Source organism: Microcebus murinus, chromosome 7, assembly GCF_040939455.1.
Source record: "Microcebus murinus isolate Inina chromosome 7, M.murinus_Inina_mat1.0, whole genome shotgun sequence".
NCBI lineage: Eukaryota > Metazoa > Chordata > Mammalia > Primates > Cheirogaleidae > Microcebus > Microcebus murinus.
Genome location: NC_134110.1, coordinates 101,121,264 through 101,136,571, shown reverse-complemented (window position 1 = coordinate 101,136,571; position 15,308 = coordinate 101,121,264). Strand labels below are relative to the sequence as shown.

Sequence of the window (15,308 nt, the reverse complement as noted above, 5' to 3'; positions counted from 1 at the left end):
ACCACATATATGAGAGTGGTCCCATAAGATTAAATACTACATTTTTACTGTACCTTTTCTACATTTAGTTATGTTTTGATACACAAATACCATTGTACCACAATTGCCTACAGTATTCAGTACAGTAACATGCACAGGTTTGTAGTCTAGGAGCAATGGGCTGTACCATACAGCCTAAGTGTGTAGTGGGCCAGACCCTTTTGATTTGTGTGAGTGCACTCTACAATATTTGCATAATAACCACAATGGCAAAAAAGAGTTAGAAAGCCATTTTTTATTGGGAAAAGTCAGTGTTTACTGTATCTGTATAACCATTCCCAAATTCTAGCGATGCCCCGAACTCTAAAGAAGTGGTAAAGATCAGGTTCTACATGACTTGCTTAGCAATCCAGAACTTCAGTATGCTTGTGGTTTTTAAAGTGGTTACTGTTAAAACCCACTTAAAACCAATGCCGCTTAGCTGTGAACAGTAAAATAGACTGCATTTTGATTTTTTATAAACATTCAACATTTAAGAATGAAACTGCATATCTTAATTTTAACGTTCAAGATAAACATGAATATTTATAGTAAGTATTCACTATCATTGCTAAGTTCAGTGCTACAGCAGAAGGCAGTTATTTCTGTTAAATACCTCTGTATAGTACATTTGGGGGGAGGGCCTATATTGACTCATAAGTGACGTGTTCTAGATCGATCATCTCCGAACAACCTTGATTCCAAGCTGCCTCTGTCGAGCCACTCAGCTCCCGCCCAACCCCGGCAGGAGGGCCGCGCCGCAGCGCGCCGGGAAGCGGGAGAAGGGGGTGCTGCGCTGTCACCGTGGACGCCCAGGATCAAGGCATGTCTTTCAGCGGCTTTAAGGACGCTTTATTCTGGCAGAGGGAGGTTAACGGAAACTCTGTATGCACACAGAAGCGTTTAGACACGGCAAAGCCATGCCAACAAATAAAGAGCCAATGAAAGGCTCTTCCCTGCCCGCCCAGCCCGGCGCGGAGGAGCGCGGACGCGGACTAAAGCCGGCCTAAAGCAAGGCGCCGGCGCCCACGGCGCACAGGTCTCCCGCGCAGCGGCGCGGTCCTTTCCTCCGTTTTCCAATGATCTGAGTGACGGGTGCGGGTGACAGATTGTCGCTGTGGCTTTCTTTCGGCCATCCACAGCCGTACAAAGGGAGATTTAATTTGAGTATCCACGAGGCACTCACACGCGAGGCACGCAGTACCCTCTCCGTGTGGGAGGCAGCTCGCCACCTCCAGGCTCTCGAAAGCGCAAACGCCGCCCGACGCGACTGCAGACAGCAGCTCGGCCCGCGCCTCCCGGAGCAGCCCCGGGCCGGCCCCGCCCACGGGGAGGGGCCCTGCTCGCCCCGCCCCGCCCCGCCCCGCCCCTCGAGTAACCCGGATACACAGCCGCGCTCCCCTTTCACCTCGCCGCCGTCGGCTAACGTGGAAGCCGCATCCGCCGGCCGGCGGAGGAGCCGGGGCCGTGCCGCCCGGAGTCCGCGCGCGGGGCTGCAGCGGTGGTCTTCGCGGCGCAGCTCGCCTCTGCTGGGAGGGCGTGATGGGGCGCTCGGGCGCCGGAGAGCGGCCGCTGGTGTAGCCCGCGCGGCGCCCGGCCCGGAGCGCGGCGGCGGGCGCGGGGAGGCCTGTGAGGGCCGCTGCCCGAGCGCCCAGCCTCCCGCGCCATGGCCCCTATGGGCATCCGCCTGTCCCCGCTGGGGGTGGCCGTGTTTTGCCTGCTGGGGCTCGGCGTGCTCTACCACCTCTATTCGGGCTTCCTGGCCGGCCGCTTCAGCCTCTTCGGCCTGGGCGGCGAGCCGGGTGGTGGCGCGGCGGGCCCCGCTGCCGCGGCCGACGGGGGCGCCGTGGACTTGCGCGAGATGCTGGCTGTGGCCGTGCTGGCCGCCGTGCGCGGCGGCGACGAGGTGAGGCGAGTCCGAGAGAGCAACGTTCTCCACGAGAAGTCCAAGGGGAAGACGCGCGAAGGAGCCGAGGACAAGATGACCAGCGGCGACGTACTGTCCAACCGCAAGATGTTCTACCTGCTCAAGACCGCCTTCCCCAGCGTGCAGGTGGGTGTCTCGAGCGCCGGGGGAGCGCCCACTCGGCCAGGGAACCTGGGGACGTATCTTGGCGCGCTGACTCTAGCAGCCCCAGGTTGTGGAGCATGGGGATCCCGCTTTGAAGATGCGGAAATCGAGACGCCAAAGTAAAAGGTTATACACACAGCTTGCAAAAGGGCTGAGTGAGGTTGCAAGTAGTCTGACTCAGGGCCAGTGCCCTTTCGGCCCCTCCCTGGTTCTGTGCGCGCGGTCTGTGTACCCGGGATCTGGATCCCTGAGCTCTGAATGGGCTTTGATACCAAAATGCTGAGAAAGTTCACTGTTTCCGCCGCTTCATGCTCTTCTGTAAAATGAAGGGGTTGGATTAAAATCCCCGAGGTCCTCTATCTTTCCTTTCATCATTGGAAGGATCGAAACTGTAGCGTACACCTTTTCTGGCATTCTTGCCAGTAGCCAACTAAAAGGCCAAGAACAAGTCTTGTCTCAGAGCTGTTAGTATATAGGGCATTTGGGTGTGTGTGGTGATGGGGAGGAGAGTATGCTCATGTACTACTTTAGCTGTAGTTTTATCAGGATGCTCTTAATGGTATATAGTTTGAGAACCCTTCAAGGAAGTATTTGGAAATATGCTTCCCAGCAGCTTCATTTCAGCCCTTGATCCCGCCTTGCACTTGGTTAAAGACCCGTATTTACTCCAGAGAGTAAGGATTGAATAACATTTGCATTTTCTTTGGGCAGGCTTTTAGAGGAGTTGACATTTTCTTAGGGAAATCCAGGCATTTTGGATTTGTCATTAATATTTTTTGAATTCATCATTTCAGTGGAGCTGCAGTTGAACTGAATAAAGCTTTTTAAAATTTATTGCAATTCCAGAGGAAGCACTTAACATAGTGTAGCAGTACCTTATAAATGTGCATCTTAACTCACCTAACAGTAGGTTTTGGCTACTGGGAAGAAAAATTGTTTCCAGCAGAATTTTATTAATTAGATAAACAGTATTATCTAAACCCAGGCTTCTTTGGAAGATACCTAATTGATCTTTTACTTTGTTCTTGAAAGAGTTGGGAGGGTATTGTCATTGTTGAATTACGTGTTTTCTGTAACCCTTCTTCCATATTGTAACCCTTCTTCATATTGCTTTGGGTTTTTTTTCCTCCTCTCTTCCTCCCCTTTCTTTTGTCTTTTTGTCTACTTTCCCCCCCCCAGCAAAAAGGAACATTGGGTTTCCTGTCATGAGCTGCTGGATACCAGATGTCATTGACATTAGTTTTCAAATTTCTGCTCAAACTAGAATATTTCTACTTTTCCTTTGTTTTGCTTTACTCTGTTTTATCATCACAAATAATATTTATCCTTTTTTGTATCTAGATGTAAGATGTGCCTGTGAAATAGCTTTCTTTCTTCTCCAAAACACATGTGCTTCCTTCCCTAAGAATTTATAGAAGAAACAGGAATTTCAGCAAAGTTGATATGTAATAGTTATAACAGTGCTAATAATAACCAATTATTGAATATAGCCTAGATGCCCAAATACTAACCACACAGGACTTTATTTCATCCTTTAAGAAGCAAAATTTTATTTGTGCTGCTTTATATATGGAAAATTTGATGTTCATACACTCCACAGCTTATGTGAACTATTTTAACTGGTTCTTTATGAGGCTACTTAAAACTTACAGTATGATTTCGTGGTAAAAACTTAAAATTGTAAAACTTAAAAGCAGTAATAGTGAAATATGGGAAGCAGGGTTGCATTATTTTTTTAAAGCTAAAGACAAAAATATCTTAAATATTGAAAACACATCTGTGTATGCATGTATATTCTCACTTATTAGCAAACAATAAGGGAATAACTGCCAAGGGTAGTGAGCTGTGTTTTATTAAACACAAAAGCTAAGCTTTTGGAATTGCAGATGTTGACGTCTCTGACTTAATATAAAATAACTTTGTTTTCTTGTGACTATTTGAATATTTCCACATACATCTGTAGTATGCATGTTAGATTGTGATTGATGGAATAGAGGAGGTTGTGTTCATTTACATAGTGTCAAAGTAGGGATAGTGTCATGTTGAGCTATCTCCTAATACCCATATGTTACTTGACTGGAAGCCAAATGTAGCCATCAAAGAAGAGACTCAGCCTAAGATTCTGTCTGCTTTTCCCTCAGTGCCCAGAAGTACAGTCTTAACTGCCTGGTTGTTTTTCAAGCCTCACCCAAACTTTTTTGGTAAGAAACTTAAATCACATCTCACTCATTTTACTTCCTAATGGAAAATGACCATTGAGAAGCAACAGATACTCCTTCCATTTATCCTAGTGTCCTGTATAAATGAAGAAATGTCTGTTTTCTCCCACTATCTTCCTGTCTAGAGACTGAGACCTGAGCTTTCCTATCTAATGTTCTCTCCTCAGTAAAAAGTATATACCAGGATTCATTCTAGAGCACTCAACTAAGGACAGTATTGCCCCCTAAGGGACATTTGGCAATGTCTGGAGACATTTTTGGCTATCACAGGCAGGGTTGGAGTGCTGTCGGCATCTAGTGGGTAGAAGGTAAACATCCTACCATATACAGGACAGTCCCCCCCGCCCTCCACCCAACAAAGAATTATCTAGACTAGTTTGTCAGTAGATGCCCACGTTGAAAAAACATACTCTAGAGAAGTGAGTGCTGTTTTAACAAAACCCCGGTTTGACCTAGGATCCATGGATTTCCTTATGTCTTGAGTCTTTCTCAGGTTAGGGATCTTAGGGGAATCCCTCTTCCTAAACACTTTGGCAATGCTTGATTTCATTGAGTCAAAGTGATAGTAACTGCAACCATTTGCATGGCACTGTCTCTGATTGTATCCTTGTGGATAACAATGAAAGTGAAGGCAAAAGATAGTTTTGTGAGTGGGTTTGCAGCTACAGAACAGACAAACTTAGATTTATAGTTTTGATTTAATATATAGGCGACTTTTTATTTGGGAGGCTGCTGTCCACAGCTTGTTCAAAGTTTTGAAAATGACTTATTTGAAGGTAAAGCATGATACTCCAAGATGGTTGCACCAGCTTTGGTCTGTGGATGGGAGTTAAATGTGTTTCTTTCAATAGAAGTACTCACCGGAAAAGTTTGAGAAGTACTAATATAATGCAAGGAACACTTGCTTGGACTTCTTATCCAGTCACTAGCCTAGGTGATTGTGGCCAATCTTTTAAGTTCTTTGAGCCTTAGTGTCCTCTTTGGGATAACTAGCAATTGGTGCACACATTAAGTACTGAAGGTGGAGGAAAGGAATTAGTTCAAAAGAGCAGGCCCAAAAGATAGCACAGCAAATTCAAGCAATCTGATTAGTTTCAGTAACATGCATTTGGGTGAATTAATGTGGAAGAGATTAGAAAGGTGGGCATGGGAAAGATCATATTCCAAGCTCTAAGGAGTTTGGACCTGATCTTTAGTTTACTGTTAGAGTACTAAAAGAGTGGCAGACTTGGCTGACTTTTCTTGAGGCCTGCAATGTTCCATACTTTGGGCTGTGGGCATTTGGAGGTAGATACGGCTGGTTAAGAGACTATTAGAATAGGCCATATGAGAGATGAGGACCAGAACTCACGCAGTGGGGAAGTTATGTTCAGCTTGTTTTACTTGCTAAGATTTAGCCGGTAGCAAGTAGCAAACACTGAATTAAGCTTTTTAATGCTGTTATTAATTTATCTTCATAAGAACATAAGAGGTTAAGTTCCATAGCCTCCAATTTTTGGGCAAAGAAATCAAGGCTTGGAGAGATTAAATAATTTGCCAAAGGTTGCACCGCTAGAAAATAGTACTAGGCTCACTGAGATTCACTTAATGATCAGAGAATCATCTCAGGCTTGTCTAATTCTGCATATAAGGAGGTGTAACTGGAGTGTACTCTTAACTACAGTGTTTTAAATGAATGGAAAAACTCAGATTAGATACTTAGAGAATAGTTTGGAGGTGAGCAAAGCAGATACAAGGAGACCAATTAGAGACTCTTTCAGGTGAGAGATATATTTTGATTTGGAGTTATGGTTGTAGAGAAGATAGATGTAAAAGGATATGAAAGAATTTTTAGGGATGTGTCAAAAGTAACTCCTATTTATAACTTTCATAGTTGGTGTTTTATTGGTGGTGACGGGGTGTGAGTGATGACAAATTGGGTGGAGGGCAGATTATGAGCACTATTTTAGACTTGTTATGTTAGATTCACCTTTGATATGTCCAAAGGAAGATGTTAAAAAGGCTCTTGACTATATGGATCTGAAGAGGTGTCTGAATTGGAAATTGCAAATTTGTGAATCATCAATGTTGTGATGTTAATTGAAGCTATTTGTGGACAGGATTGTTTAAAGAGAGAATATAACATGAAAGAGAAATATCAGTACCTAGGACCGAGATAATGAAGACTAAAACCAATCATTTCATAAAAATAATAGCAGCCAACCTTTATTAAATGCTTACCCTGTGTTAAGCGCTGTACTAAGTTTGTTCATTGATTTCTCTTAACAACCTTATAGGGAAGTCTTTATATTGCTCCCTTTTACCTGTGAGGTAACTGTGGTTCAGAAAGGTTAGTTAGGTGGCTAGCCTAAGTTGGTCACATACCAAATAAATTGAGGAGCCGGAATTTGAACTCAAGACAATCTGTGATTGGGAGGTAAGGAAGTGGAGACAGTGAGTAGAAATTGGGCTTCTGAGGAAGTTGGCTAGAGTGTTTTATGGGACTAAGAGAAATTTCTGTTTTTTTGTGGTTTTTTTTGGTATATCGTTTTTAAGATGTTAGTCACTATAGCATGTTTACTCATTTATAGGAATATATTTGAGAGATAGTAAGTAGTTGATAATGAAAGGCTTCTAAAAAGTTGGAAAGAGAATAGGGCAAGTAGAGGAATGTTTATTTATAGATTTAGAAAAACAGTTATCGAATGCCTACTGTATTGGTCAAGGTACAACAGAGAAACACAACCAATAGAGATTTATTATAAGAAATTGGGTCCTATGATTGTGTAGATGAAGAAGTCCCATGATCTGTCATCTACAAACTAAGCTGGAAACCCAGGAAAGCTAGTGGTATTCAGTCTATATAGGTTCAAAGGCCTAAAAACCAGTGGTATCTCACTTGGAGGGCAGCAGAAAACTGATGCCCCAGCTCAGCTCAGCGGTCAGGCCGAAAAAGGGGCAAATTCTCTCTTCCTCCTCCTTTTGTGTTCTACTCAGGCCCTCAAAGGATTGAATGCTGCCCACCCACATTAGGGAGGGCAATCTGTTAATACTTTACTGAGTCTACTGATTCAAATGCTAATTTCATCTGGAAACACCCTCACAGACACAACCATAAACAATGTGTAGTACTCTGGGCTCCCCATGATCCAGTCAAGTTGACATACAAAATTAACCATCACACCTAGTATGTAGTAGGCACTGTGTGAGAAATACTGTATCCAAATACTTACTAGGATATGATGATTTACTGAGAAATGCAGTAAATGGTTGATTTCTTGTTAAGGCATTAACCAAAATACCTTAAAATGCCAAAAGTCCCTTCAGCCTCAAAGTAATTGAACTGTAATACTAATTAATTGTGTTTTGGGGTCTTGAGCTTTGACAATATTGATGAAGAATAGTTTCCTTCCCTTTTCTGAAGCCTGAGATACAAACCTAGCCTAAATACGTGTATGTGTATATATGTGTTATATGTATATGTACATGTAGGTATATATGTACATATAATCAAATAGTAGGCAGACTTGTCTTAAGAACCTTTGTACAGATGGTCTCCAGCTTAAGATGGTTCGTCTTAACAATTTTTTGAATTTATGATGGTGCAAAAGCAATATGCAATCAGTTAGAAACTATACTTTGAGTACCTGTACAACCATTCTGTTTTTTACTTTCAGTATAGTAGTCAATAAATTACAGGAGATATTCAATACTTTATTATAAAATAGGTTTTGCCTTGGATAATTTTGCCCAACTCTAGACCAGTGTAAGTGTTCTGTGCATATTTAAGGTAGGCTAGGGTAAGCTATGCTGTTTGGTAGGTTAGGTGTATCAAATGCATTTTGACTTAAGATATTTTCAACTTACAATGACTTTATCAGGATGTAGCCCAGTCGTAAGTTGAAGAGCATCTGTATTCAATAATTATGTACTGACCCCTGATGTGACTGTGCTAATTTGGGTATTGTTAGTATATAGATTAAACAAAATGTGGTGGCCCTTTCTGTCTTTTTGTGCTGTCCTGTAAATTTCAGAAATGGCTTGTCCGATTTCCAAGGAGAAGGAAAAAAAACTGTAGGGATTTTGATTGGAGTTACATTTATGTGCAAGTTCTTTTGGATTTTCTTAGTGCTCAGTAATCAAATGCATATTATGTTTTTGTTTTTTCCTTTCTAATCTTTGTACCTCCCCACATGCCTGTCTTCTTCCTCCCTTTAGCTGACTGCAATGGCTAGGACCCTTTGCACACTATTAATGGAGGTTATGAGGGAGGGCAGCTGGCTCTGTGTTGTGGCCTTCACCATCTGGCTTCCATTACTCTCTGACCTCATCTCCAGTGCCTTTCTCCTTGGCTCCCTCTGCTTTAGCTTGCTGGCCTCCTTCCTGCCCTCTGAACACACAGGGCACATTCCCACCTTAGGGTCTTTGCATGTGTTGTTCATTGGGCTGGAATGCACTTCTTTCATGCCTGCCAGGCTCACTTCCTTTAGATCTTCACTGAAATACCACATTTTCAGTGAGGGCTTCCCTAATTGCCTTATCTTTTATTTATTTATAACTATTACAGCATAGTTTATGTAATGTATCATGTAATTTGCCTATTTCTTTTTCTTGAGATAGGGTCTTACTCTGTTGCCTGGGCTAGAGTGTAGTGATGTCATCATAGCTCACTGCAGTCCTAAACTCCTGGGCTCAAGCCATCCTCCCTCCTGAGCTTCCCGAGTAGCTGGGGATACAGCACTCGTACACCACCATGCCCAGCACTTGCCTATTTCAAGTGTACAATTCAGTGTGAATTTTAGTAGATTTGCCAGGTAGTGCAACTATTGTCATTAATCAGTTTTAGAACTTTTCATCACTCTAATAATATCCTCGTATTCTTTTACTATTAATCCTTATTTCCACCCCCTACCCCAGGCAACTACTAATCTGTCTGTCTCAGATTTGCCTATTCTAGACATTTTACTTTAATGGAATCATACAGTATATGGTCTCTTGTGCTTTCTTTCACAAGGCAAGGGGATACAGCCATGTTCTAGAATGAATTGAACTTCATTCCTATTTATGGCTGAATGACTTTCCCATTGTATGCATATACCAAATATGTTTATCCATTCATCAGTTGATAGATACTAGGTAGTTTCCAATTTGGGGCTATTATGAATAATCCTAGCCACCTTTTCTTAAAGAGTAACCATTCCTCTACTCTCCAGCAACACACTTTCTGTCCTTATTTTCTCCTCCTCACCACTATTCAGCATACTATGTGTTTTATTTGTGTATCTTGTTTATTGTTTCTCTATACTAGGATCTGAGTTCCACTAGGCAGAAATTTTTGTCCCACATTGATCACTGTTATATCTTTAGGCCCTGGAACTATGGCATATAGTAAGCAATCAATAAACATATCCCGAATTAGTAAAGGCAAATGAATGGATGAATTGGATATTTACTGTGTTGTATACTAAAATATTTTATGATTTAGGTGGTTTGATGTTTCTGGAATATTGCTATTTTTAGCCTCTTATGTGACAATTTAGGATGTTTCAGGATACCTTCCAGAGATTGCTGATAGTTTGGGGGTTTTTACCCTGCTCGTGATTTTTTACTCGGTATTGTCAGTACTATAATTCCTCTGGCACTGTAGCATGGGGTCTAGGCATGGCATCACATGTAATATAAACATGATGACCTACTCTGGAACGGGAGCTTGGCAGAAAGCATAGGACCCAGCAGCCTGTCCTGCTTAGGGTGTTAGGCCTTCACTGAAATCCACATTTTGAGTATATTTTTCTAGTGTCTGTGAATATTATGATCTGATAGAGGAAGTCTTATGATGAGGTAGTATTTGAAAAACATTGATAGTTTGTATTAACTTAATTCTTAAAGTGCGGTCAAGTCTTAGATTTGGTCCATTGGTATATACCAATTTGTTAAAGTAAGTACAGTTCTAAAACATTGTTTTTAAAACATTATTTTATAAATCACACTATATTTTAGGTATGCATTAAGAAGCTCACTATTTAAAGCAGTGATTCTCCACACAGGATGGGGCAGAGACATATTTGGAAATGTCTGAAGAAATTTTTGGTTGTTACAACTGAGGGGTGGTACTGCAGGCATCTAGCCAGAGGTGGTGTTAAACATCCCCCAATGCACAGGACAGTCCCACAACAAAGAATTATCCAGTCCAAACTGTCAGTAGTGCCAGCGTTGAGAAATCTCACTTTAAAGGTATCTGTAGTGCATTTGTGAATGAATAGAATACTTATTATATAAGGTACCGCACACACACACACACAAACAAATTCTCTCCTCACTCCCTATATATCTATATGGTAAGTCAGGTTTATTTTATATTTTAATTTTATTCCTGGTAAATAAAAAGTAGAAAATTTGACTTTACCTCCCTATTCTGTGACATGTCTTTGGTGTGTAGTGAAGGTTAATCTTTTATTTCTAATTAGGGTTTATAACATACTAGCTCATTATCTGTTTCATCATTTCCAGGTTTCCTTTTCCTTACTGGTCATTTTAGATGATCACTTTTCTAGGATATTTTGTCTCAACATTCTTAACTCTCCGTTTTTTAAGGCATATTGTTATTTAAGTACATTATCATTTTTTTCCTAACTCTAGTTGCTTCTAACTCCTAACTCTTGTTGCTTGTGTTCACTTTTTCAGACTATTGCCATACTTTAGAGATACTATTTTTCATAAAATCATCATTAAGCTTTAAGTAGCTTTTTTCTTTGATGCTTAGTTTCTCTATAATTTTTTATATTTGAATTCCTTGTCTTAGCCAGCAAACTAAGTTGAACATTACATTGGAAAGCATTTGAAGACAAGATGTTACTGTTCTTTCAAGATGTCTATTGTTCTTTTGTAATATATATTCATTTTGCAATAAGGAGCTACAGAATAGGGATTTATTTATTTACAATTTATGTGATCTTTGTCTGAAATACTTTTTTCTTTTATGTTTTATTAAATAGTGATTTAAAAAATTTTTTAACTGTCTACTATTTTTAATGCAGATAAATACTGAGGAACATGTGGATGCAGCTGATCAAGAGGTTATCCTATGGGATCATAAGATTCCTGAGGATATCCTGAAGGAAGTGTCTGCCCCTAAAGAGGTACCAGCAGAAAGCGTTACTGTCTGGATTGACCCACTTGATGCTACACAGGAATATACAGGTAGTTTTATAATTAGTCTCAAACTTCCGATTGCCGTTTTATGTTAGAGAACTAGAAGCAAGGTAGGTGATACATACACAGTGGTAGATGTTTTATAAATCCAAGCTAACTTTATCAATTCAACTTTAAGACAGAAAGCTGGGTTAATACCACATTATAGGAAACACTTGGACTGGATTAGTGATTCTCAACCTTTTTTTCTTTTTGCCCCAAACCACTGTATTGTGGCATACTTCAGGTAGGTGACAGTGGCTCACTAAGGATCAGTGACTCATTGATTCTTCAGTAAAGGAATATTTTTAACAGTAGCAGCAAAATGGTTTCTGTTGGACAACTCTAATTGAGGAAATTGATTTAGCCAGAATATATAATAATTACTTGGGGTATTGGGAATTTAGGTTTTGTGCATATACATATGACCTTAGAATTCAAAATAGTAACTTCTAGGTACCCAGAAAGCAGGAATTTTGTAGCAAAATAGAACTACTGCCTCTAAAACCCTTTTTACCTAGTTCTTGCTCAGATTTCATTTCTATGGATCCTCTCTCAGGCCTTGTTTCTTACCCAGAGATACCTAATTTCTTCTTTTTCTCTCTTTTCTTGGTAAATATGTTAAAGTTAGTTGTTTATCTCTTTGTCCTGCTAGATAGTAAACTCTCTGAATGTGAAAGCTTATACTTGTTCATCATCGTACTCTAGTGCTTTTGCACTGAAAAGTAAACCATAATAGACAATCAATAGACAGCTATTTTGAGAACAGGGAGGAGACACTAGGTATCTATATCTAATAGTAACTGAAATTATAAAACAGTACTTTGTAGGAGTAGGCAATAGATATATGGAATATTGAGGAGTTTGTTTACAAAAAGTTTTCCTAAATTTGAGATTGTCCAGATCATATAATAATGATAACATTTAGTGAGCACATCCCTGTTTAGGGACTATCTTAAGTGCCTAACTTGAAATTTTAATTTCCTAAAACTAAAAATTAATTTATACCTAAAGATGAGTGCTTAATTACTGTCTATATTGTACAGATGAGGAAACAGAATTGAAGTAGTTTGCCCAAAGACATTCAGCTAATAAAATGGTGGGCCGGGAGAATAACCCAGGTAATCTGCCTATAGAACCGGAACTCTTAACTATCAACACTCCTGTGAACTGGTTTTCTTCCCTGGGCTCTGTTTGCTTGAGGTGATTATTGTCCTGGAAAGACATTTCATGTACATAAATTTTTCATGAAACAAAGTGTAACATCTTGAATTTATGCACATTACTTTAACCGTTGTGTGTATTGTTTTGTTTTGTTTTTTTTCTTATAGAGGATCTTCGAAAGTACGTCACTACCATGGTGTGTGTGGCTGTAAATGGTAAACCTGTGCTAGGAGTTATACATAAGCCATTTTCTGAATATACAGGTAGGAAATGTGCTAGAGCTTTTAAAAGTCAATGTTATTGAGCCATTTGTCTATAGTACCTACCATCATGTCCCCAAATTTATGTCCACTCCTGTATTAGTTTCCTAAGGCTTCTGTAACAAAACCCCACAAAACCTGTGTCTTAAACAACAGAAATGTAGTGTTTCACAGTTCTGGAGGCTAGAAGTCCAAAATCAAGATGTTGGCAGAGCCATGCTCTGTCTGAAACCTGTAAGGGACTATCCTTTTATGTTTTTCTCTTAGCTTCTGGTAGTTTGCCAGTAATCCATGGTATAACCTGACTTGTAAATGCATCATTCCAATATCTGCCTCCATCATCATATGGCATTCTGTCTGTGTTTCTTCTCTTCTTGTAAGGGCATTAGTCATATTGGATTAAAGGCCCACTCTACTCTAGTATGATCTCATCTTAACTAAGTACATCTGCAGTGATCCTTTTTTCAAATAAGGGCAGATTCTGGGGTTCTGGGGGTTAGGACTTCAACATATCATTTTGGATGACACAATTTAATCCATAATCCAAGAAGTTACAGTAAGTATCAAGATGAGACCATACTGGATTTGAGTAGGCCTTTAATCCAATGAGAGTGTTTTTATTAGAAATAAAAAAGACACAGACACAGTAGTACACAAGGGATAACGTTATGTGAAGGCGGAGGCAGAGATTGGAATGAGGCCTTTAATAAGCTGAGGATTGCTGGTAGCCACCAGAAGGTAGGTGACAGGCATGGAACTTTTTCTCCCTCAGAGCCTCTGGAAGGAACCAACCCAGCCAACACCTTGATTTCAGACTTTTGGCCTTTAGAACTCTAAGAAAATAAATTGCTTTTGTTTTAAGCCACTGGATTTATGGTAAAGATTGAATATCCCTTATCCAACATGCTTGGGGCAAGAAGTGTTTTAGATTTCAGATTTTTTTTGGCTGGGCGTGGTGGCTCACACCTATAATCCTAGCACTCTGGGAGGCTGAAGGCAGGCGTTGCGGGTGGATCGTTTGATCTCAGGAGTTGAGACCAGCCTGAGCGAGATCCCGTCTCCACTAAAAATAGAAAGAAATTAGCTGGACAACTAAAAATATATAGAAAAAATTAGCTGGGCATGGTGGTACATGCCTGTAGTCCCAGCTACTCGGAAGGCTGAAGCAGTAGGGTTGCTTGAGCCCAGGAGTTTGAGGTTGCTGTGAGCCAGGAAGATTTCAGATTTTTTTTTTATTTTGGAATATGTATGCATATATAATGAAATATCTTGGAGATGGAACCTAAATCTAAATATGAAATTCATTTATGTTTCCCATATACCTTATATACATAGCCTGAAGATAATTTTATATAACATTTTTAATCATTTTGTACATGAAACAAAATGACTGTGTTTCGACTACGACTTGTCAGATGAGATCAATTCCACTACTAGTGGAATTTCCACTCGTAGTGTCATGTCAGTGCTCAGAGAGTTTCAGATATTGGAATATTTTGGATTTTGGATTTTTGGATTAGGGATACTCAAGCTGTAATTTTTATGGCATTGTTATGGCAACCCTAGGAAACTTAACAATGGGCATTTCATACAACTCTGTCACTCACTCCAACCATCCCTATTGTGTCTCGGGTGTGGCTGACACTGCACAAAACGATTGTCAAGTGGAGAGAAACAGACAAGGTTATTTTTTGATTACTTCCAAGTTATTTATTTGCTTTGCTGAATGACTGTGAATCCCAAATTCCAGCTGCCCTGAGATAGATTTGAGTGTTGGCTTTGCATTTCAAAATCATATCTACTTTGTGCTATCTGACCTTTTATTTCCTTTTCATAATTCAGATAGTTTTTAAAGTTGACACTTTGATAAGCTACAAAAGATTTATGCCATTGCTGTGACAGTGTACCTTAAGATTAGTTATATAATTGCTTCATGGTTTATGGATTACTTTCACATATTTTCTTTAATTCTTACTGAATTAGTTAGGATATAGGTTACCAAAAAATAGGAGGTTGAACAAAATAGTTTATTGTTCTCTTCTCTAACAGGGAGTATGTAAACATTCCAGGGCTGTCACAATAGTTGCCTGGTACCAGGCATGCAGGCCTCTCTCTCTAGCCGCTTTGCTGTGCTAACACCTTTTTTGGTCCTTTGCATGACTGAGGATGGCTCACTACTTCATCCCTATTCCACTAGTTGAGACGGTAAAAAGGGAGACATGAAGGTCTTTTCTCCCTGAGGATTTGACCTATGAGTTAATATGCATCACTTTAGCTCACATCCCATTGATCCAAACATAACTAAAACCCATTCACTAGGGAGGATAAGAAATGTAGTCTTTATTTTCAATTGCCATCCAAATTAAAATTAGGGATTCTGTCACTCAAGGAAATAGGAGAAAATAG

General features: G+C 40.3%; 1 protein-coding gene across 1 annotated transcript in view; it reads left to right on the top strand.

The window, feature by feature from the left end:
- Positions 1-1,412: 1,412 nt before the first annotated feature.
- BPNT2 (3'(2'), 5'-bisphosphate nucleotidase 2) overlaps positions 1,413-15,308 on the top strand; it is a 30,508-nt gene continuing 16,612 nt past the window's right edge. Inside the window, exons 1-3 of the mRNA XM_012774097.2 lie at positions 1,413-2,071; positions 11,325-11,487; positions 12,810-12,905. Of these exons, the coding sequence (XP_012629551.1) occupies positions 1,685-2,071; positions 11,325-11,487; positions 12,810-12,905 (646 nt within the window). The 5' untranslated portion in view covers positions 1,413-1,684. The remainder of the gene's footprint in view (positions 2,072-11,324; positions 11,488-12,809; positions 12,906-15,308) is intronic.